General features: G+C 41.1%; 1 protein-coding gene and 1 long non-coding RNA gene across 12 annotated transcripts in view; both read left to right on the forward strand.

Moving 5' to 3' along the window:
• The first annotated feature begins 1643 nt into the window (after positions 1-1643).
• LOC144053966 (uncharacterized) lies at positions 1644-6951 on the forward strand. 2 transcript variants are annotated; one of them, XR_013294566.1, is made up of 2 exons: positions 1644-2314; positions 2951-6951. It is a non-coding gene; the product is annotated as an uncharacterized LOC144053966 (long non-coding RNA). The 2 variants fall into 2 exon arrangements; XR_013294567.1 differs by having other exon boundaries at positions 1644-1903.
• Positions 6952-17467: 10516 nt separating this feature from the next.
• The window catches only part of magi2b (membrane associated guanylate kinase, WW and PDZ domain containing 2b), a 240644-nt gene continuing 235820 nt past the window's right edge, over positions 17468-22291 (forward strand). For 9 of the 10 annotated variants that reach the window (XM_077568842.1, XM_077568844.1, XM_077568845.1 and 6 more), the window contains exon 1: positions 17468-17956. In XM_077568842.1, coding sequence (XP_077424968.1) covers positions 17659-17956 — 298 coding nt within the window. In that variant the 5' untranslated portion in view covers positions 17468-17658. The remainder of the gene's footprint in view (positions 17957-22291) is intronic. The other variant, XM_077568846.1, reaches the window with a different exon arrangement.

The raw sequence follows: 22291 nt of genomic DNA on the forward strand, positions 1-22291 counted from the left end.
CAAAAACACACACACATACTCCTTTGGCTGGTATACACTGATTGGTCCAAAATTCCTTGTTTTATTTGTACACGCACATCTCGGTCATGAAAACAGAATTAGTTTTGAAATAACACACACACACACACACACTTTACTTTCTTCATCAGTCACGGCCACTGTAAATTTGGTTCAACTTGTTTGTGAGATTTTGCTATGGGAAAATCCTTCAACTATATAACACCTTCTGTCTCAAAAACATCCACCTGACCTTGTTTACGCCATCTGCTCACGGAAAAGTACCAGAGAGTATGTTTAGTCTATAAATGAAAAGGAGGAGGTCTTTTTAACTATAAGAAGCTATTGTACACGTAGAAGGACACATTTGACGCTCTGAAATTCCACGTTCTTTAAGTGAAGAATCAGAAGCTGTTTTATGTCCAGAGACTCTCTGTTTTTATTAAATCATTTTTGCAAAAGGTGTATTTTTCTTGCATCAAACCTATCCTCATTTTTGGAACACGCAAAGAGGACAAAATTTCTTTCATTCCTCTTCAAATTGGTGACCCCGACGTAAAACGACGGTTTGTGGCGGTGCGTTCACAGTCGAATGGAACTCTCGGCCACATTAATCAAGGTAAATGGACACTTTATCCACGTTTTAGGAGTTCTGTTTGTCTGAGAACGCTGCGGCTGATAAATTCGTCTTGCAAAATTATATTGAGGATGGAATTTGTGTAAGAAAAATAGTGATAAATTTTGAAATCGTGTAGTTGGACGCGAAGTCCCAGATTTCGGATTTTACCACGGTGTTTGAAGTACACGTACGTGGTGACGTAAGCATTGTATACGAAAATGCCGTCACGTTGGGAAATGCGCTAATATGAAATGAAGATGAAATGAAGATGAAATAAGGTCGCGCTGAGGTGACAACAGGCATAAATTAAATGTCGATAGATTCTTGGATGGAATTAGGGAAAGATTCTCGATTGAAACAGCGGAGAGATCTCCCGCTGGTAGTAAATCGAAAATAAAAAAGTTCCTTGAATAATAGGCATAAAACTAAATGTCGGGAGATTCTTGGATTGGAATTAGAAGATTACGATTGACACAACGGCTAGATCGCCCGCTGTGAAGATATCGATCATAGATCCTTGAATAATGGATTATTTTGCTCAGCGCAGATGAGGATTCTGCACAATTGAATCTAATAATTGTGAACAGACAGGCTGAAATGGACGTACAATTTTAATTGACAAAGATGATACGCTATTAAAATGCCGATAGACTGCTTCATAATTGACTTAAAGCAGTATGTTATTTGTTGTGTGTCACGTCATTGTTACAACAGAAATATGAATGCGCAGATGAGGATATTGGTACGTAACGTTACGAGGGGTTTCTGCACAATTGAATCGAATAATTGTGAACAGACAGGCTATATTAGTCGAGAGACTGCTTCGTTATTGACTTAAAGCAGTATTTATTATTTTAGGAGATATTCGTTTGTTTGTATGCCGTCTTGTCTGTGAAGAAAATCTGACGTCACGGTTATTTTTAAAAGGACTGCGATGAGATATGTTGTTGACTAATTCTGTTATAAGTGAGACGTCACTTCATTTTAAATATTAATACGACTGAACTACGATAATCTATAATATAATATAATATAATATAATATAATATAATATAATATAATATAATATAATATAATATAATATAATATAATATAAAATACGGGCAATAATTAATAGAAAGAAAACACTGTTTGAGAACTACAAAAATGGTTGTCATGAGGCGACAGGGGGTTGCGAGCACATGCGCATTTGCGATCGGAGAAATGCCCAGTCCGTGGTTTGAAAAACTGATAAAATGGATATACGATTGCGGTGGAATAAATTTTATGGCGCCGTTGTAAGCTACGGTAAGTTAATTTTATTGATGGGGGACGTTGAGGCTTGCGCCGCCGGGCGTTCGACGTAAAAATACGAGATAAAAGAACACGTTTACGAGTGGAATAAAAACGACACATAATCGTGTATTTTTGGATAAGATGATGATGAATAATGCTAGAATACTAGCTTTAGGTATTTTTGTGAAGTTATAACCATTTATATAACTTTAAATAATGATATAAGACTAAATGATTTAACCTGATATCACTTCCGCTAGTCGGAATTAAAACTTCCGGATTAAACATACCGTTTAAATAATGACTTAAAATGTAATTAATATTGAACGACGGGACTTGATTATATTGTGAAAAAGGTTAGTTTATTCTAATAAGATATGGCATTTGTTCCATGGTTTTAATGACGGCAATTTAACTTTGAAGGTGCGTACACGGCGACCGCCTGTTAATAATGTTATGAGTGTATGTAATTTTTATATAGAGGAGAGTCCCGGACGTATCTTTAAGAAAAGTGTATTGAAAAAATGATTAATACTGAAATGTTGCTTTGCAAATAAAATAACTGTATAATACAAATTTATGTAATAAAACAAATTAAGCCGTTTAATAAGCGCTAAACGGGATAAATTAATTAGACGGTAAAATTACTAATAAAACTTCTAACGCTAAAACCCGCAAGCGTCTGCGTTAAATAATTGAACGACATTATATAAATTGTTGCCGTAACTGATTTTATAAGCCCCTTATATAAATTTCTTAAGCACTAATGTTGAATACTTAAACTGGCTTCACGAGTGCAAATACGTCATTTTAAAATTATGTTTGATATAAAACGAACGAATATTAATACACAAATAACATAGAGAGGTATAGTTTTAAGATATTATAAAATTTAGATGCATATCTTGTGCTTATAGAACATAAATAACTTTAACTAAAAACGAATAACTTGGATGGCAATTAATGTGGAATAATTCTTTATATAGATGATTGTTCTTTCCCTTATGATTTTGTTTGTGCGCGAGAACATTGTTTAATAAATTTTAAATATCTTTTCAGAATCAGGAGACACACCCATTAAGGACAATTGGGGTCCCACCAAAGTGCCATATTCCGGTCCTGGGGATGAAGTAATGTTTTAATTATAATTTAAAAGGAGTTTTTATTTATTTATTTATTTATTTTTTTCTCCCATGTTTAGAAATAGAAAATAATTTTAATCTCTCCTGAATATATTTAACCTTTGAATTCGACATTTGAAGTCTCATTACAAACAGACTGGGGAAGCTATCTGGAAGAATCACATTTTTGACATAATTTGAGGTGCTATGTAATTAAAAATCATTCCTGCTTTGACGTTTGACCAAAGGCTGACTTTACGGGCTGCGGCCTCCATTGAGAAAACATTAATTGAAAACTACACACTTATTAATTAACTATATTTGTAAATTGTTAGAGTATATCTGTCCTACCTCATCCTAATTATTATTTATGAAGGTATGCAAAACATATTAAATTAAATATTGTAAACCATAACAAATATTGACATATAATTAGCAATTATTTAAAATTGTAAACTTTCATTGTTTTAATTATTATTTTTTTATTATTTTTTATTTTTTATTTTATTTTTTATTTAAAATTTTTTTTTATTTTCTTCCCCTTTCTCAAAATCTTTTTTTTATTTTTAAATAAAGGAAGTTTTTGTTTTTAATATTTACTGACATGTTATAACCTAAATAGTGTTGGGGCAGATTTGAATGTTTTCAGTCGAGTGAGGATTATTGGTCAGGGGTCATTATTTCAGAACAAAGTCAACTGGCGGGACACAGACCTCTTTAAAACCCCCCACCCACAAAGAAACTGCAACTGCCACCACCATCAGAGGGGCGTGATGCAGCCATCATCACAAAACATCCTGCCAATACCTGATGGAGAGGGGAGGTTCCTGGCGCCACCTGTTGCAACAATGACTGTGCCATCATATACAAATGTGATAAAAGAAAAACTGCTCCACTGCCCAATGCACACAATGCTCCGCACGAACTGTCCTATGAAAAACTGCTCCATATGCTCTGCACAAGCGTCCTTAAAGCATTCCTGCGTCCAGAACTGTCCACTACGATGGTGACTCAACCCCACAAACAATGCTTTCCTTGAATTAGTGATACCAGACCATATGATGTGATGCTGACTGTTTACACTGCACTCTATTTTTGATAGATATAAGGTGATAACATTTACAGTAAAACATTTCGTAAATATAATGAACTGATTGACAACACTATATACACACAGATTTATTACATTTTAAAAAAAACGTTTGATGTCTATTTTGATTTGATCTGATTTGTTTATCTCTGTCTATTTTAAAAACAGTCAGCTTTTTGGACAAACATCAACAAGGGGGACTAGCAAGCTTAATGGTAACATTATAACTAAGGGCAACTTTATGTATTAATAATAATTGATGAATTGGCTGAAAACTGAGATTCTTTGTAAAATTCATTGGCATAAGCTACAATATTTTTATAGCACAAAAGATAATACAGGTAAATTTCGTCTGGTTTCAGAAATTGAAAACAGCTAATATGAATACAGATAAGATACAATTTATTTCAATCTTAATTATTATATTTTACTTTTTTAAGTTTGGTCTTCTAGTGTTTTCCCGAATTCTCTTTTGAAATTTAAATAGTTGCTTGGGACGCATTGTCGAATTTGCTGGTTAAATGTAAAATTTTCCTCTCTTTCTAAACAAAAAGCAAGCAAAATTTATTTACTGCAAAACTTTATATATTAGTCTGAAAAATTCTCTAAAGCGATCTTTTTCAGATGGGGGAATTATTGGTCGGTCTGGGTATATCGTCGCGAAGGACACAAACAGTCCATGATAAATAAATAAATTTAAAATTAAAAGTTAGTTTTAATGCGATAATTATAGATCGTCCGTGAGAATGAATTTTACAGGAGGACAATTGGGGATTTCCTTGACCATGGAGAAGGAGTAAGTTTTGGCAGAGACGGCGAAAATAAGGTGAATATGTTCCATTTCTATTTCTATTTTTCCCCTGGGGTTAGGTGTTATTTTTTGATTTTATTTGTTGACGAAAGTTGCATTTATTTAATGTCCGGAAGCACATCCATGCTATATCTATAACAATAAATATTATAATAAAACATTCCAATAATTATTACATTCTGTAAACAAAATTGGCCTCATCAGATTTGAACTGGCTAAAGATTTTCATTTTTTGCATTTAAGAATGTGCTCAGGTCATTAAAGTCAGCCAAAGGCTGGATCCTAATTGAATGTCACAACAAACAGAATTTTTTCCCACAGGAGAGGCCTACAGAACTTTACTAACATTTACTAACTCCTAACTATATAACACTACCAAAATGCTCTTTCAAAAAGAAGGGATGCGAATAAATGTTTATTAGTGACTAAATGAAAATATTTTGCACCCAGATAAGGTGATGAAAAGGTCAATCTAGTCCAGTCCACGGGGCACCTGGTTCCACATCTTGCCTATTAGACCAGCCGGAGGTCCACCTTCTACTCAACCCCCACCTTCAGGAGCCAGCCACCACCGGGAATCAACAGAGAGACCAGCCAGCTGCTCCAGTGACCAGACGTGCCAGCCGAGAGGCCATTCAACTGCTTCCAGTTTCCACCAGACGAGCTGAGGATTACCCAATGGAGATAGGAGGAATGTGTCCCTTTTCCGGGGCGTTCCACAAAGAATGAGTCACACCTTGGGCCCGGTGATCATCTCTGGCAGTTGATGTGGGTTCTAAAAAAGCTGAAGGAATCCATCCATCCATCCATTCCCTTGACCACTTGTCCTCACAAGGATTGTGAGGGTACTGGAGCCTATCCCAACTGGCTTCGGGCAGGAGGCAAGGTGCAACCTGAACAGGTTGCCAGCCAATCGCAAAGCTGAAGGACTCTGTTTGGAAAAACAAAACGCAAGCAACAAAACTTCCCTAGCCCAAACGACAACAAGTCTTCAATCGCGTCTCCAATTGCACGTACATAATGACACTCTTTCTCATACTGACTGTCATGCCAATTTGCTATTTCTGGGATCCCCCAACATAAATTTTGAACATAATCACAACACACTGTCTTCATATATGATATGCTTATTTTACTGAGAAAAAACACAAAAAAAAACAAAAAATCTTTAAATGAATCACATTGTTTTGACATATGACTGACCTCCTCTCCTGCTAAAAAGAATGTTTTCATTTTTCCTCTTCCTATGTTGCACCTGCCATTGCGATGATGAAAATCCCATGGGAATCCTTTGGTAAAAATGTTTAAATATTTAGTTATTGGGCTTTATTTTAAATAAGCCCAAAGGGCGGACTGAAAGATATTATAACATTTTTAATACCTAATTTCATATATCAACTATTGTTACACATTATGAACATTTTAATTCTTCATATTAACCTATAAGACATATTTTGTGTCCTGAGCAGAGCAGATGATGTCGACCTCGTATGGTCTGGCCTTAAGCTGGGTCATATTATTTAGTCTAAAAAAGTTCCTTCTCAGCGTTTTGTGCGAAAGCACATTTAGCCCTTGAACCAGAATTTGTCTCAAAAACACACACACATACTCCTTTGGCTGGTATACACTGATTGGTCCAAAATTCCTTGTTTTATTTGTACACGCACATCTCGGTCATGAAAACAGAATTAGTTTTGAAATAACACACACACTTTACTTTCTTCATCAGTCACGGCCACTGTAAATTTGGTTCAACTTGTTTGTGAGATTTTGCTATGGGAAAATCCTTCAACTATATAACACCTTCTGTCTCAAAAACATCCACCTGACCTTGTTTACGCCATCTGCTCACGGAAAAGTACCAGAGAGTATGTTTAGTCTATAAATGAAAAGGAGGAGGTCTTTTTAACTATAAGAAGCTATTGTACACGTAGAAGGACACATTTGACGCTCTGAAATTCCACGTTCTTTAAGTGAAGAATCAGAAGCTGTTGTATGTCCAGAGACTCTCTGTTTTTATTAAATCATTTTTGCAAAAGGTGTATTTTTCTTGCATCAAACCTATCCTCATTTTTGGAACACGCAAAGAGGACAAAATTTATTTTATTCCTCTTCACCTTTCTAGTCCTCTTCCTAATTGATGAATATTGTATGATATGACCTCAAATAAATGTTTTAAATGCCTCCCACTCTACCCCTACTGAAGATGACACTGCGTGGCTAGGAGGTTCCGAGACTTCGACTGGAGGCTGCAGCAAATGAGGTTCCGTGACTTGGGGCTGCAGCAGACGACGTTCCGTGACTTTGGGGCTGCAGCGGTGCAGGCAATGTGGCCAGGGGCTGCAGCGGACGGGAATCTGAGGCTTGGGGCTGCAGCTTGGCTCGCCGTTGCCTTGGTCTTCGCCTCCTTCGAGCTGGGGTTTTTGCTTGGCTGGACTTGACTGAGGCAGGCTACCGAAACAGTTGGTCTGCTGTCGCATCAGCCTGCTAACCAAGGGACCGGGGAATACAAGTCACACTAGGGACCGAGACTGGGGGTGCGTGACTAGGTGAGATAAGACTAGGTAAGGGACGAGGGGAAGTGGTGACATAATCCAAACATGAAGGTGACCAGGGGCTACATGGTGTTTGTGACTGCGACAGCGGGGAACAAAGTGACGCGGAAACATGTTCTATGTGACGTGACGACAGGGGAGATGAAAAGAAAAAACTGTAAAACCTTTCACTTGAACTCAAACCTAAATCGTGGCACTAACTCTCTTCACATTCATCCTCTAAATCAGAATCTAACTCTGTTTCCGGGTCAACAAAAATGTGGGGTGGCAAAATGGTGTCATAAGCAGCACTCAAGGAATCATTGTGAGTAGAAAAACTGGTGTCTAAATCAAAATAATCTAATTCAGTATCAGAGAGCTCAAAATCAGAATAATCGCTAAAACACTGTGGGACAGGAAACAAGGTAGTGAACTCGACAAAACAGGCGAGGGGGACACGGATGAACAAATATTAGACAAAAAAAGCTGGGCCTACGTGAAGGGGTCAGGGTTGGTCAGCAGGCTGAACTTGCTCCACGCTGGGTCCGGTGTGGTCGATTCATTCTGACACAGAGTGGCTAGGAGGTAGACCCAAAGTCGGCGAAGCAGCGGGGACTTGAAAAAAATTCCATCCATCCATTTTCTTGACCGCTTTTCCTCACAAGGGTCACGGGGGTGCTGGAGCCTATCCCAGCTGGCTTCAGGCAGTAGGCGGGGTACACCCTGAACTGGTTGCCAGCCAATCGTAGGGCACACAGAGACAAACAACCATACTCACAGTCACACCTAAGGACAATTTGGAGTGTTCAATTAACCTGCCATGCATGTCTTTGGAATGTGGGAGGAAACCGGAGTACCCAGTGAAAACCCACGCAAGCATGGGGAGAACATGCAAACTCCACCCAGGAAGGCCGAAGTCCGGACTCGATCTCACGTCCTCGGCACTGGGAGGCGGACGTGCTAACCAGTTAGCCATCGTGCTGCTTGAAAAAAATTATAGTTAATAAAACAAAATAAAGAAAATAAACAAGGTGTGTGCAGGGCAGGTTAATGAGGTTAAAAGAAACAAGCAAGGTGAAACATGGAGGGGAAATGACAGGCAAAAAAACACAATGAATCCACACAGACAGAGGGGAGAAGAGAGAGACTATATACGCGCGCACACACACACACAACACACACACACACACACACACAAAATAATGACATAACGAGGCACACTTGGGAATGACACAAGTGGGAGCACTGATTGTTTGACACACAAGGAAGGGCAGGCAAACAGGTGGAAATGATCAAGCTTGACGAGACGGGGGAAATACACAAGGACAACATGCTAACGCACAGATCACGACCAAAACTCAAAGAAACATGAGGACAAAATCAAACCAAACCAAAAATAAACCCGAGCTATGATAGAAGTAAAACAAAACTAGCCCAAACCCAACCCAAATCATGACAGAAAGAGCTGTAGTCCAATTAGTCTATATGTAAATGTTGATCTTTGATTTCAAAATGGAGACAAAATTAGAGTCAGAAAAGAGGCTTGAGTTCAACCTCCACCTAGGAGACTGGGGACGGCTTTAGGGTGGAGTCATTTGCATTAATACTGGGGCATGATCAGAAAGGAGGATGCTGCCAATACGGCAGGTGCTTACTAAAGAGGCAGAGCATTTTGAGACAAAAAAATTATCAATCCTGGACAAGACATTATGGGGAGCGAAATAGAAGGTATAGTCTCTATTTGTCGGGTTAAGTAGGCGCCTTATGTCCACCAGGACTAAGGCATTAGACCTGTAATAAGGGAATTGCCCTGGGGGGGACGCTGTGGTGGCGGACTGCGGTCAAGAAAACTGTAAATGACCTGATTAAAACCCCCACCCATCAATATCGGGTAATTACCCATCTCACTGAGTCAATGTTCCAATTGTCCAAACAAGGAGGGGTTGTCCTCATTTGGAGCATAAACATTGGCTATTATTTAACACATATACTTATAATAATTTACGGCCCTGTATCTCCGCAAGTAAAAGCAAAATACGTCCAGCATCATCTGAGAATGCCTTAATACAATTGAAAGGTTTTCGAATTTAAGTTGACACTCCCCTGCTTTGGCTATTTCCGCATGTTTTTTGTTTATTCCTCAATTTCCAGGTGTATTTCCTGAATAAGTGCAATATCTACTTTTTTGGATTTGATAAATGTCAAGATTTTCTTACACTTAGTTGGATGGTTAAGACCCCTAACATTCCAAGACATAAAATTCAGTGAGTCCAACCTGTCAGCCGACATCATAAGTTGTAGCGTTGACACATAACCAAAGGACTCTGTAACAGGATAATCTTGTCTTTGCTGCGTGACAAACAAATAAATCTGCCAGAGTAAAACAGAATATAGGTGAACAATAAAGGCACTTCACATAAAAAAAAAAACATGTGGGTGGTCTAAGAACAGTTACCCCACCAAGGTGCCAAAAAACTATACCCACAAACACATTAAATTAAATCAAACAAGGGCCATGACCACGAACAGTGAGGCAAGCCAATAGAGAGCAGACGTGCAGTGACTCTAACACGTTGAGAATAGGAACGAATATATTAAAGCATTATTATTTTTTTATAATAATAAAAAAAGATATATATATATACTGTATATATATTATAATAATAATAATAAAAACATGAATAATACAAAAATTACATATATACGTATAGCTACACATATACATACACAAAAAAAATGTAGATAATGTCAATACCAACTTGGACGAGATGACAAAAAAACACGAAACAAAAAAAAAGTAGGAAAGAAGTGCCTTTAACTGTTAATAAAAATATGTAATAACACAGTATTACCATCAATACCAATTGGCAAAAAGCGTAACTCGGTGAAAAGAAAAGAAAAGAATAATAATAATAATAATAAATAAAATACAATAAAATAATAATTAAAAAAAAAAAGATATATCAACATCAGCTTGGAAAAAGTTGTCGCTTAGTGCAGAAAAGTATTGATTTGAGACACATAGCTATAGAACCTACTGTCTACCCATTTAGAACTATTCAGGCAGGGAGCGTATGTAGCTCAATGCTTTCTTGGGATCGGTGAAGTCTTTTTTTCCATCCCCCATCCTCAGGACAAGCACCGCTGGGAAAATTTGCAAAAAGGCAATCTTCCTCTCATGGAGCAGTACTTTGCACTGGCGAATCGCCGCTCTTTTGTTTGTGATCAACTTCGAGCAGTCCGGGAAGACCATAATGCGGTGTCCATTCCAGCATATGTTCCCCATCTTACGCGCCGTCTCCACAATGTGCTCCCTGTCTCTCAATTGCAGCAGTCGAACGATGACGTTGGCCGTCCGGTCTGCGCTTACCCAGGCTCCAATGTGCTCGGTCTAACTGCAGGCCGTCCGAGAATTTGATCGCCAACATCTCCGGGACGGTCGAGCACATAAATCCGAGGATGTCAGCGCCCTCTGAGCCCTCCGGGAAGCCGACGAAGCGAAGATTGTTCCGTCAGCTTCTGTTTTCCAAATCATCCACTTTGAGCCGCAAGGCCTCGACTTCTGAATACGTCGCTGGGGGGTTAGCTTCAAGCGCACGGTTAGCATCCTCCAGAAAGTCAATGCAGGCCTCGCGTCTCCAAGGCGGGAGGTCATCTGAATCTGCCCCGCTTGGTGTCGCGTCGCCAGCCTTAGCTGCGCCATCTTTGTTAGCATTGGTTGCTTCCTGAAGTGCAAGTTTCTGCTGGATGGGCATGTCTAACCAGTGCGTCTGCAATCCTTTCCTTTCCCGAATATATAAGTGACCAGTGTCTAAAGCTCCTCTTTTAAAGCAAATAAGCTGCACAAACTGCAGAGCTCTCAACCTAAGCTGCCATCTTCACCGCTTGCGTCACATAACTCCATATATACATACACACATATATCCATCTATCCGTCCATTTTCTTAACCGCTTGTCCTGGAGCCTATCCCAGTTGGCTTCGGCCAGTAGGTGGGGTACACCCTGTACTGGTTGCCAGCCAATTGCAGGGCACACAGAGACGAACAACCGCCCACACTCACAATCACACCTATGGACAATTTGGAGTGGCCAATTAACCTGCCATGCATGTCTTTGGAATGTGGGAGGAAACCGGAGTACCCGGACAAAACCCACGCAAGCACGGGGAGAACATGCAAACTCCACCCAGGAAGGCCGGATATATATATATATATATATATATATATATATATATATATATATATATATATATATATATATATATATATATATATATATATATATATATATATATTAAAATATATATATATATATAAAATAAAATAAAAATATATATATACACACACACACATATATATGTTGTCGTTTAAAGGTGTATTCAAGTATCTTCTCGAAAAGTAGAAGTCAATCGTCCGTTTGTCAATTTTCAAAAAATGCGGAAGTGCATGCGGAAGACCATCCTACCAGCTCTCCTGCTCGTCCGGGGGAAACGCCTATCAAATGTCAGGTACGTGCGGGCTCATCTTCATCATCATCTTCATCAGTCTCTGCAGCCGGCTTCACTTCATAGACGGATGTCCTCTTGCGGCTCTCAGACATTTTCAAAGCGTGCGATGAGATCGGTGGAGCAACAACGATGAATGGCATTTAGAGGGAAAAACAAAGGCTATAAAATGTTAAACTTAAGGCGCTCCAAAAGGGAGGATGTCTAATCTACAAACAAAACAAAATCACTCCTCAACTAAAACTTTACTGTGGCACAAAGTTACAAACAAAAGTTCACACAGAAGATAGGACAACAAGGCTGAGGACTATGACTGTGACTGGGCTAGAGTGACTGACGAAAACACTTTGGCACAAGACGGGAGACGCAAACCATTTAACACATGAGGGTAATGGGACACAAGTGGACACAATCAGGAATCAGGGTTGACACTGACACCACATGAGGAAGAGCAAGTGACCTGAAACGAAAGGAGAGTCAGAATTTTCAAAATAAAACAGGAAATGACAAGACAGTAAAAGTCCAGACAAGACAACCTCACCGCGGTGTAACAACAGGTATCTGGACTGGAGTGACTGCTTTGAGCAGGAGCTTTGCCCAACTCTGGTGCACAGTAGCATGGATGTAATAGTGGAGTAAACAAGTAACAAGCAAGCTAAAAGCTAACGCTAATTTCATGTTTATTTTTAGAGACAATGATGATCGACTGACATACATGCCTCTACCCTGATCTAGGGATGCTCCGATCCGATACGTGGATTGGGTATTGGCCAAGATATTGGGGAAAAAAATGGATCTGGTATCTGTCAAAATGGTCCCGATCCACACCCCGATCCACAGAGGCTTATCTCCTGGGCGCGCGCACGTTCACATCTCCAATGACGAGGTAAAACGGGCAATGCTGAGGTAAATATTTCCCCTTTGCTAAGTTGGTACAGCCAATGTCTGTCAAATTTGCACTGGGGGAACATCGGAAGCCATTTAGCAGAAAGGCGGGCCTCGCGTCTGCAATTAGCGGAAGTCGTTCGACAGCGAGAAGCTGCCTCGCCGCCGTCGGGGACCTTTGCGGGAGAGAGCGGGGGCTGGTTGGTCTCACCGCTGGCCAAGCGGGGACCTCCGCTCTTTCTCTCGCGAAGGTCCACCGCCGCCCGATAAGGGCCTGCCGGACTGCCGCCGTGAGTGGTGAGCCGACAGGCTCCATGGAAAGACGGCCGTGTGGGAAGCAGCAACAGAGTTTCCCGAGGTGGGCGAGACAACGACTAATGTAATTAATTATGCCTGTTGTAATGCCATTTTGTACATAAAGGTGGCATTTGGTGATAATCTATTTTCTTAAACTATGAAGAGCAAAAAAGCATGTAGCCTATGAATATTTATTTACGTGCAGACATATAGACAGTGTGTAGACAGAAGCAAGTGGCGCAGGAGCGAGCCTTGGCCACATCAAACTCATTTTGTAAACAGAAGCGTTAGGAATTAGGCGAGCCTTGGCCACATTATGCACAGTTGAAACATTTACACTGCTTGAATGTAAGAAAATAAAATTGTACCGTCACTTAAGTAACGATTACATTCATTCAATATACAGTGGAACCTCGGAGTTTGAACTCGCACAATTCGGACTTCAACCCAAAAATTTGAGTAAAAAATGCCTCGGAGTTTGAACTCATTTTCGGACTTCGAACACCCAAGCAAAGCAACCTAAGCCGAACATACCTTGAACGGATAGCCGAGCGAAGCAGAGTGCTCACGTTGTGGTAGTTGAGACGATGCACCGCTAAATTCCTGTCAGATCGTGAATACTCCCGAAGGTGCTCCATACTCGCGAGTGCATTTTGATTTTTCCACGACAATTTTCTTCGCTATAAGTCCAAAGAAAGACCACAGTGTCACAGTGGCAGCAAAGAAAAACATACAGTGCTACGAACCACATTGGAATTCGGAAGGAGATTATCGCGCAGTTGTAACTACCGTGACTACTTCTATAAATATTGGCACGAGGACCCCCGTTAGCTGTTCAACAACGTACGTGACGTTAAACAACGCACGCAAGGACCGCTTAGTAGTCTAACAATAAGTAAAATACACAAACTCAACGCTCAACTAAAGCTAGCATCAACATAACATTTATCATCCACTGTTGCCATCCCACCACAACAGGTAAGGTAAAGTATTTTTATTGTTTGAATACTGTACTGTAAATGTAAAAACATACATAGAAATTAAAATAGGAATTTTCTGTTTTTGGAGCTTGGGAACGGATTAATTGCATTTACATTACTTCCTATGGGAAAAAATGTTTCGAAAGGTTAAACATTTCGGACTTTGAACACTTCGCAGGAACAAATTATGTTCAAACTCCGAGGTACCACTGTACATTCAATACATGTATTGAAAATATTGAATGAAAATCATACTTCAATAAATGTTCAAAAAATATTTTGAAGACATTAAAGAACATCTAAAAGAATTTAAGTTTTTTTTTGTGGAAATATATTAAATATTATTGGGGGGACAAGTGCAAAGACAATTTAGTAAGTATCGGATCTGTATCGGCAGATACTAAAGCCAAGGTATTGGTATCGAATCGGTAATGAAAAAAGTGGATCGGAGCATCCGTACCCTGAACCCGTTTTTCCTCCTCCTCCTTTTGCCGCTTTCTTAAAGGCACAGTCCAGAGTTTTGACCATTTCTGCATGTAATCAAACCGTTTCTGTTTGTAAACAAACAATTCAAAAAGGACCCCTTCCATGGTTTAACCCATACGGGCTCAATGTCCACGCCCCCTGCCTCTGACCTCACTCAGCCAAACAAGCTGCGAGAGTGAGTGACAAGGTATCTTGCAAATGGTCATATTACTGATCCGAGACTGTGCACCGGCGATCACCGACAGGGATAATAGTTCAAAACAACATTCGCCTTGTAACGATGGTGAAATAATCAGGACACGTGTGGAGCTAACAACAGTTTTCAAGAACAAAACAGCCAATAGCACGCGTAGCTTCTGTCTGTGATGCCTTCATGGCCTGTCCAGAGTATCAGATTTTTTATTGTACATGGATTTTGATTTTCAATGTTGTGAATGCTGTAAATGTATCTGTGTGTTCATACATAATATGTTCAAATAAGAGATCTGATCACGTGTATTTGCTTTATCTCCTGTCTTTGGCTCCTGATATAGCAAGCAAGATACTTGATAATAAAGCCAATTTTTCATGGCACCAATGAATGTGTTATAACAGGTTCCTCTGGATTTTTTTTTGTCAATTTGTTTGACAATTTGTTTGTCATATATGGTCCTAAATTTAAATTTAAACATGATTTCAGTGTAACTGACAACCAAATCTCATATATTATTTTTAATTTTTTATCAATGGCTTTCTATTGTGCATGTACAATATTTAGAACTTTTGTTTCCAACACAAAATCCACAATAACTCATCTCCATATTATGGGCCCTGTTTTATCAACAGTTAAAATCAATAATAATTTTATTTTAAGTCCATTCACTTTGTGCAGGCTTATAATTAAAATCAATCATATTTTTTTTCAATTATAACTCTTGATTAAAGGTTGAAGGCTGCATTGTGCAGTCCCATCTACTTCAAATTGTGTTATTTTACTTTACTTTGCATAGCAATAAAGTGCTATTTGCATTCCAGTCCTCTCATTTGACTGTCACTTACCACAATTTCCTCTTCTGTGGGTCTCCAGTGAACCGGTTATAATATCACTGCCTGGTCATTTTGAGCAACGCCATGCTGAACAACAAGAAATGATTGCAACATGAAAGTGGAAACACCTATTGCAAAACACTACGAAATCCTAGCAGTAGGGTAACAATATGGCGTCCATTTTTTCATGTGAACAGCAGTTGACCAATCACAGCGCAGTAGCTCTGAAACACAAACTCTCTCTATCAACGGCTCTGCTGCCTCGTTCGCCTATGCCCAGTCTGGTTAAAATAATCCACCCGGAAGACGCAGCAACAAAAGATCCTTGAATACACCTTTAACCCTAAAATGTTGTGGTAATTTCTCGGAGGCTGGGTAAAAGGCGGGCTACACAGTCTCGAGTTTATGATGGTTTTCTGGTGTCTTCTTGCCAAATAAACCAAACACGGCAGGACAGGATTGATGCACTTCTGTCTTCGTTTTTTTCTCTCCTCGAACCAGGCTCGCTCGTTACACCTCTCTCTCTTTTTGGATTCGATTCGAGATGTCATCATCATTGCTCTCTCCCTCTTTTTCTCTCTTTTTCTTTTTTTTTGTATGTGCGTGAGTATGTGCATTGCGGGTTGTGTGTGCATGTGTGCGTGCGTGTGAGTGTTCACCTAAAACCTATTAAAAATCCCATACCGTTCACCTAAACCGAATACTTCAGAATCCAGCTTGTGAGGTTGTCAGGAGACCCGAGGAAGAATCAAAGAAAAGAAAGGAAAGTGAAATCCAGCACCGACCAGACATCACCTACTACCCACTGGGTTACCAACCAGAATCTTTCACCAACCCTAGAAACATCTAAATTCCAACAAATTAGGGAGATCTCAAGAGACCAAAGGAAAGACTGAGGAAAGGAAGGAAGGATAGATGAAGCGTGTGAGCGAGTGAGATCCACAGACATCAGCCTCCACCGATTCAACGACCAGAGGAAGAAGCAGATTGTGTTTGAATTTCAGTAGATACTGGTGTGGTGGATCTGGCATGCATGAAAACCTCCACCAGAGAGGGGAGTCGTTGACCCCGACCAGGACAGAGCAAGCACAACCCCCCAGGGCCCCCCAGGCCACGGCAGTGCCAAGGAACAACCAACAGGCCCCGCAGGGGCCCCCGGCCGAAGAGCAAACCCAGGAACAAGGAGCGACCCGCCAACCCCCCCCCCCCCCCCCCCCAACACGGCCCGCGCCCCAAGCCCAACGCAGCAGAATGGGCGAGGGCAGGAGGCGCAACCGCCCACCACACCCCCACCCCCGACCAGAACCCCCGGCGGGACTTAGGTTTTTTTTCCCCAATTTAATTCATTAATTTTATCTGTCAATAAATGCCTAAATCAAAATTATTATTCACAGTAGTATCAAAAATTATGATAAAACAAAAAAATATCTCCATCATCATCATTAGTAGTAGTAGTACGTATCAATACGACTACTAATACTACTACTAATAATAATAAATAAAATATTTCCCAAATAAACAAGTTAGTTACAAGTTACATTTGAGTGCAGTTTGTTGCCTGTAGTGCGTTGATGGCCTCCTCCCTCCCTACTGTGAAGGGGGCCGGGGGATGGAGCGGCGCCCCTGGCAAGCCGAGTAGTGGGAAATGTGGGAAATGTTATGTCCCCTATTTACCCCCCGCCCCTCCCCCCATTTCCCCTCCCCTCTCCTCCTCTTCCGACGACCGAACCAGAACCATTCATCTCTCCCCTCCTTCGGATTTCACATCCGGGTTACGGGACACTGTTTGTCTCCTGGATCCGTGTGTCTGGACAGTGGAATCATCACCCCCCCCCCTCCCCCCACCGAAGCAAGCACCGCGACGTTCCGCAGCCTCTCGACGGACTCGGCGCCTCGCACAGCGCACACAGCTCCCGGCGTGAGTCGATGGATGTCGCCCAGTTGCGGCGAGTCGCACTGAGGCGGGCATGAGGCGGTGGTGGTGTTGATAGTGGCCAGCCAGTCTGCGGTGAGCCGAGTCGCCCCTTGCAACGATGTCGAAAAGCCTCAAGAAGAAGAACCACTGGACCAATAAAGTCCACGAAGCGGTGATCAGTCGCAGCAAGGACGGCGAGCTGGGCTTCGAGCTGAAGGGGGGCGCCGAGCTTGGCCAGTTCCCCTACTTGGGTGAGGTGAAGGCGGGGAAAGGGCTCGTCCAGAGTGGCAAGCTGGCCGAGGATGAGCTACTGCTGGAGGTCAACGACATGCCCGTCGCCGGCCTCACCAGCCGGGACGTGCTGGCCGTCATCAAGCACTGCAAGGACCCGGTCCGCTTCAAATGTGTCAAACAAGGTGAGCGTGAGCCAGCCGCAGCCGCGACGTATTTACGTTTGCTGACGTTTGTGTGGAACTATACGTGATTTATGTCAACTGCACACTTTTACCCGGTTATTGTGCCGTGTGACATTCAAGAGAATAGAACAGGGTTTAGCAATTCGCAAACAGATGCTAGCTGGGCCTGTTTTGAGTGGCGCTCCAGAACCGGAACCAGTAGTAGTAGTAGTAGTAACCGCGGTTGTGGCTGTCCGGAGGGGGCGTGCCTGTCTCCGGCGTCTTGGTGACATGCTGGAGGAGACAGTGACCGGCTTCTGCTGCAAACAGACAAACAAACAAACAAACAGACTAACAGACACATGGCTGCCATTAAAGACTTGTTGCAAACATAAAGCTGTCTAATTAGCGAGGGGCCTGACTCTTATTGATTGCTGCTGCTGAAGTTAATGTGGCTTGAAGGAGTGAAATCTCAAATTGAAAACAACACAAACACTATCAGATAGACAGATAGAGGTGCATGGATACTAGAAGGATGGATGGTGGATGGGTGAGAGATGGATGAATCGATAGATGGATGGGTCGATCAAATAGTTGCATTGATGCACGGATAGACAGATTGGTATACAAATGAATGGATGGATGGATGGTAGCATGGGTTCCCAAGCCGTCCTGAATGAGCTGAACAATTTGAAATTTGAATGGTTTGAATTTCTCAAGATATGTGGAAGGAAATGCTATGTAACTATGGAGGACCAAAACTGCGAAAATTCAAAATAAATACATGACCAAATTAATAAATAAATGACTAAATGAATAATTAATGACTAAAAGTGAAAATAAAAATGGATATAAAAAATATAATTCAAAAATTAAATCCACAAAAATAAATATCTATGGAAATAAAAACAGCCATATATTATATATATATAAAATGTAATACTTTAATCAGTCATGGAATAAAGACAGGTAAAACAAAATAGCGCCAAATAAATTAATAAATATCACAAATGGGTAAGTGAATAAGTAAATTAAATGAACACAAGTAGGTAGTAAATAAAATATAAATAAATTCATAACAAAAAATACAGAAGTCACCACAAAACACTGAAACAATGGTGAGTATCATGCTGAGTCATACACTAAAGATCAAAGATGTGTTTTGAGAGATGTTTTAAAATTGGATAGAGAGGGAGGTTGCTTAACGGAAAGGTCATTCCAAAATCTATGGGGAGAGATTTGTCTAAAATCTTGTCTAAAATGTTTCTAGAGAGGACAATAATGTTCTCTTAAGCACAAATAGAATTTAAATAAAAGAAAAAAAGTTGATTATCTAGGAATGAAAGTTGGTCGATCATTATTAAGTGGAAATACAGTATGTTTAAAAAAAAAAAGTGTTCTGTATTCATAATTGTTCTTTCACCAGGAAAAAATATACAATTTTTACTGAATACAGATATTCAATAAAAATTTTCTTTATGATATTTGAATACCTAAATATTTGATAGTTGCAGCCCTAAAGGGGACTGCAACCCGCATCGCTATGCTGGTTCATGCATAGCATAGATGGATAATGAAAGAGACTACCAGACACCTGACATTTGGGTAGGACTGGTCATCAGGAATTTCAGGGGTTTCCCAAAGTGTCCAGCCCTGTCTATTTTCCGACTAGTGCCAGTCGCCCCAGTTGATAAATATGAATGGGCACATGTTGCTGGCCGCTGTGTGCACTCACTTCCCAGGGCCACGAATCGCGAATATTAATGGCTGGATGTCGGTCGAACAACACAACCCTGGCTGGTACCACCTCTGCCTCAATTTTAGCCAGGAAAAAGGCTCTGAAGATTATTCTTGTTCAGTGTTTGCATGTTTAAAGGGGACTAATGTAAAGTCAATCGAGTTTTTTTGTGGTAAATGCCATAAGAATTATATGTAATATTGTTTGTTTATTTTTGATTCATTTACTTACCACCCAGGATGGAAGCCTAGTTATTTCATTAGGTATTGTAAACATAACTGACGAGATGTACTGTTACCATTAATTACAGTAAGTAAAAGAGTAAAGTTATTTCACCCCTATCGTAAGCGTTTATATATTGACAGAAAGCCCACATTGTTGAGATATTTGCAATTTTAACCTTGAATGTATAGGTGGATTTTTTTTGTGTGTGTGTTTGAAATGTCCGACTGCATTTAAATGCATCTTGTGTCTCGCAAGACACGTCAATGTTTACACTCCTATTAGCGTCCAGCTGCTAACGCCGAAGACTTGTGTCCTATCATACAATGAGGTAATTTTCTAGCGGTTTCTTGCTTCCTTAATTTGTGATTTCGGGGTGGCAATGTGTTGATGTTGGTCGTTGAGAGAGGACGAGGCAAGCTAACCGTTTGGCCAGCCAGTACCCATCAGCTGCCTCTGGAGTCGCATGTCAAAAAGGCACGATAGGACTCCTTAAGCTTGACGGCATCCCTTACCACTGGTTCTGCTGAATGTAAATAAATGGACTATGAAGAATGTGGGACTTTTGGCAATGTGAAAAATGTGCCCCCTAGATGTCCTGAATGTTATGAACAGTTTGAATCTAGAATGAGCAAAAATTGGGAAGTGTGACATTTTTGAAATGCGGAATACATTTTTGAAATGCGGAATACATTTTTGCTAATAGATAGATAGATAGATAGATAGATGGATAGATAGATAGATAGATAAATACTGACTGACTGACCAAACTTGGGCAACCCTGCAATAGAAGGTCAAAAAGTAGGTGAAATAATAATGCAACTATTTTTTTTTGGTACAGAATTACCGAACCACTATGTGTGAAGCTCTTCAGCCCTCACACATCTAAAACCAGTGTAACATTTTATTGCCCTTGTACATGGCAGCAATCATCCAACAGCGAGGCATACCTAATGTTATGGCTGATGCGTGCATACTTTAAGACACAGTCGACTATAAACAGGACTTCCGATTTAATGTTGGTCGTGGTGAAGCTGTTTCTTCTTCTGTGGCATGAAAGCAGCATTCTGACAGCGTCTTGTTTTCTGGGACATGAGAAAAGCAGCACAAATCAAACACTCGGGCCGGTTATTTTTGGAGCGAGCCGAAGATTTGCCTTCCCGAGCTGTTTGCGCCACTTGCCTCCATATGATTGATTATTGAGTTGGAGCTTTTGACAGGGAGAGCCACTTGGTGTGCAAGAAGGGGTTAAATGCTAATGTGCATCTACTGTAACTCACCTAGGTCTATTTTCTCCTCCCTCTTCTCCTTCTCTTAGCCAGTTAAACATGATGTGTTTCTTGAACTCTCCTCCTCACATTCTCTGTGCTTTTACTTGAGCTCCATGCTCCTTTTTCCAGTGTCGCAACACCATCCTGGATGGTGCCTACTCTCATGAGACATTTCATAAGATACACCTAAAGAATATAAAATCTTTTTTTTTTTTCTGGAGAGCTCAGTATTGTTCATTCGATAATTTTACCAATTTGACATGTCATCATCATTGCTCTCTTCTTTTTTTAAAATTTTTATTTATTTTTATTTTTTAACATTTTGTATGTGGGTGAGTATGTGTCTGTGTGTGCGAGTGTGTATTCATTAGTTCACCTAAAACCTATTAAAAAATCCCATACCGTTCACCTAAACCGAACACTTCAGAACCCAGCCAAAGCCGTGAGGCTGTCAGAAGACCCGAGGAAGGACCAAAGAAAAGAAAGGAAAGTGAAATCCAGCACCGACCAGACACCACCCACCACCCACCGGGCCACCAACCAGAGTCCTCCACCAACCCCAGAAACATCCAAATTCCAACAAATCAGGGAGACCTCAAGAGACCAAAGGAGACACTGAGGAAAGGAAGGAAGGACAGACGAAGCAGAGTGAGATCCACAGACACCAGCCTCCACCAATTCAACGAGCACAGGAAGAAGCAGATTGTGTCTGAGTTTCGATAGATGCTGGTGTGGTGGATCTGGCATGCATGAAAATCTCCACCAAAGAGGGGAGCCGTCGACCCCTGCCAGGACAGAGCAAGCGCAACACCTCAGGGCCTCCCAGGCTACGGCAGCGCCCCAGCCGCCCCCAAACCCCCAGAAACCTCCCCCCCAGATCCTCCCCCAACCAAGCCGCCCCCCCCCCCCCAGCCCCCGACCCCCAGATCCCGGGGATCCCCCGCACCCAGGCATCGGCGCCGAAGAGGGGCCGGACAGCGGAGCGGAGAGGGCACCCGCGCCCACCCCATCCCCCACCGCGTGGAGGGAACAGCGGGGGCAGAAGGGGAGATCGGGGCACTGGGGGACGGGCGGTATTACCGAACCCCAGGCCCAGCGGAGAAAGGCCCCGGTCGTCACTCCAGC

Source organism: Vanacampus margaritifer, chromosome 6 (genome assembly GCF_051991255.1).
Source record: "Vanacampus margaritifer isolate UIUO_Vmar chromosome 6, RoL_Vmar_1.0, whole genome shotgun sequence".
In the NCBI taxonomy this organism is placed as follows: domain Eukaryota; kingdom Metazoa; phylum Chordata; class Actinopteri; order Syngnathiformes; family Syngnathidae; genus Vanacampus; species Vanacampus margaritifer.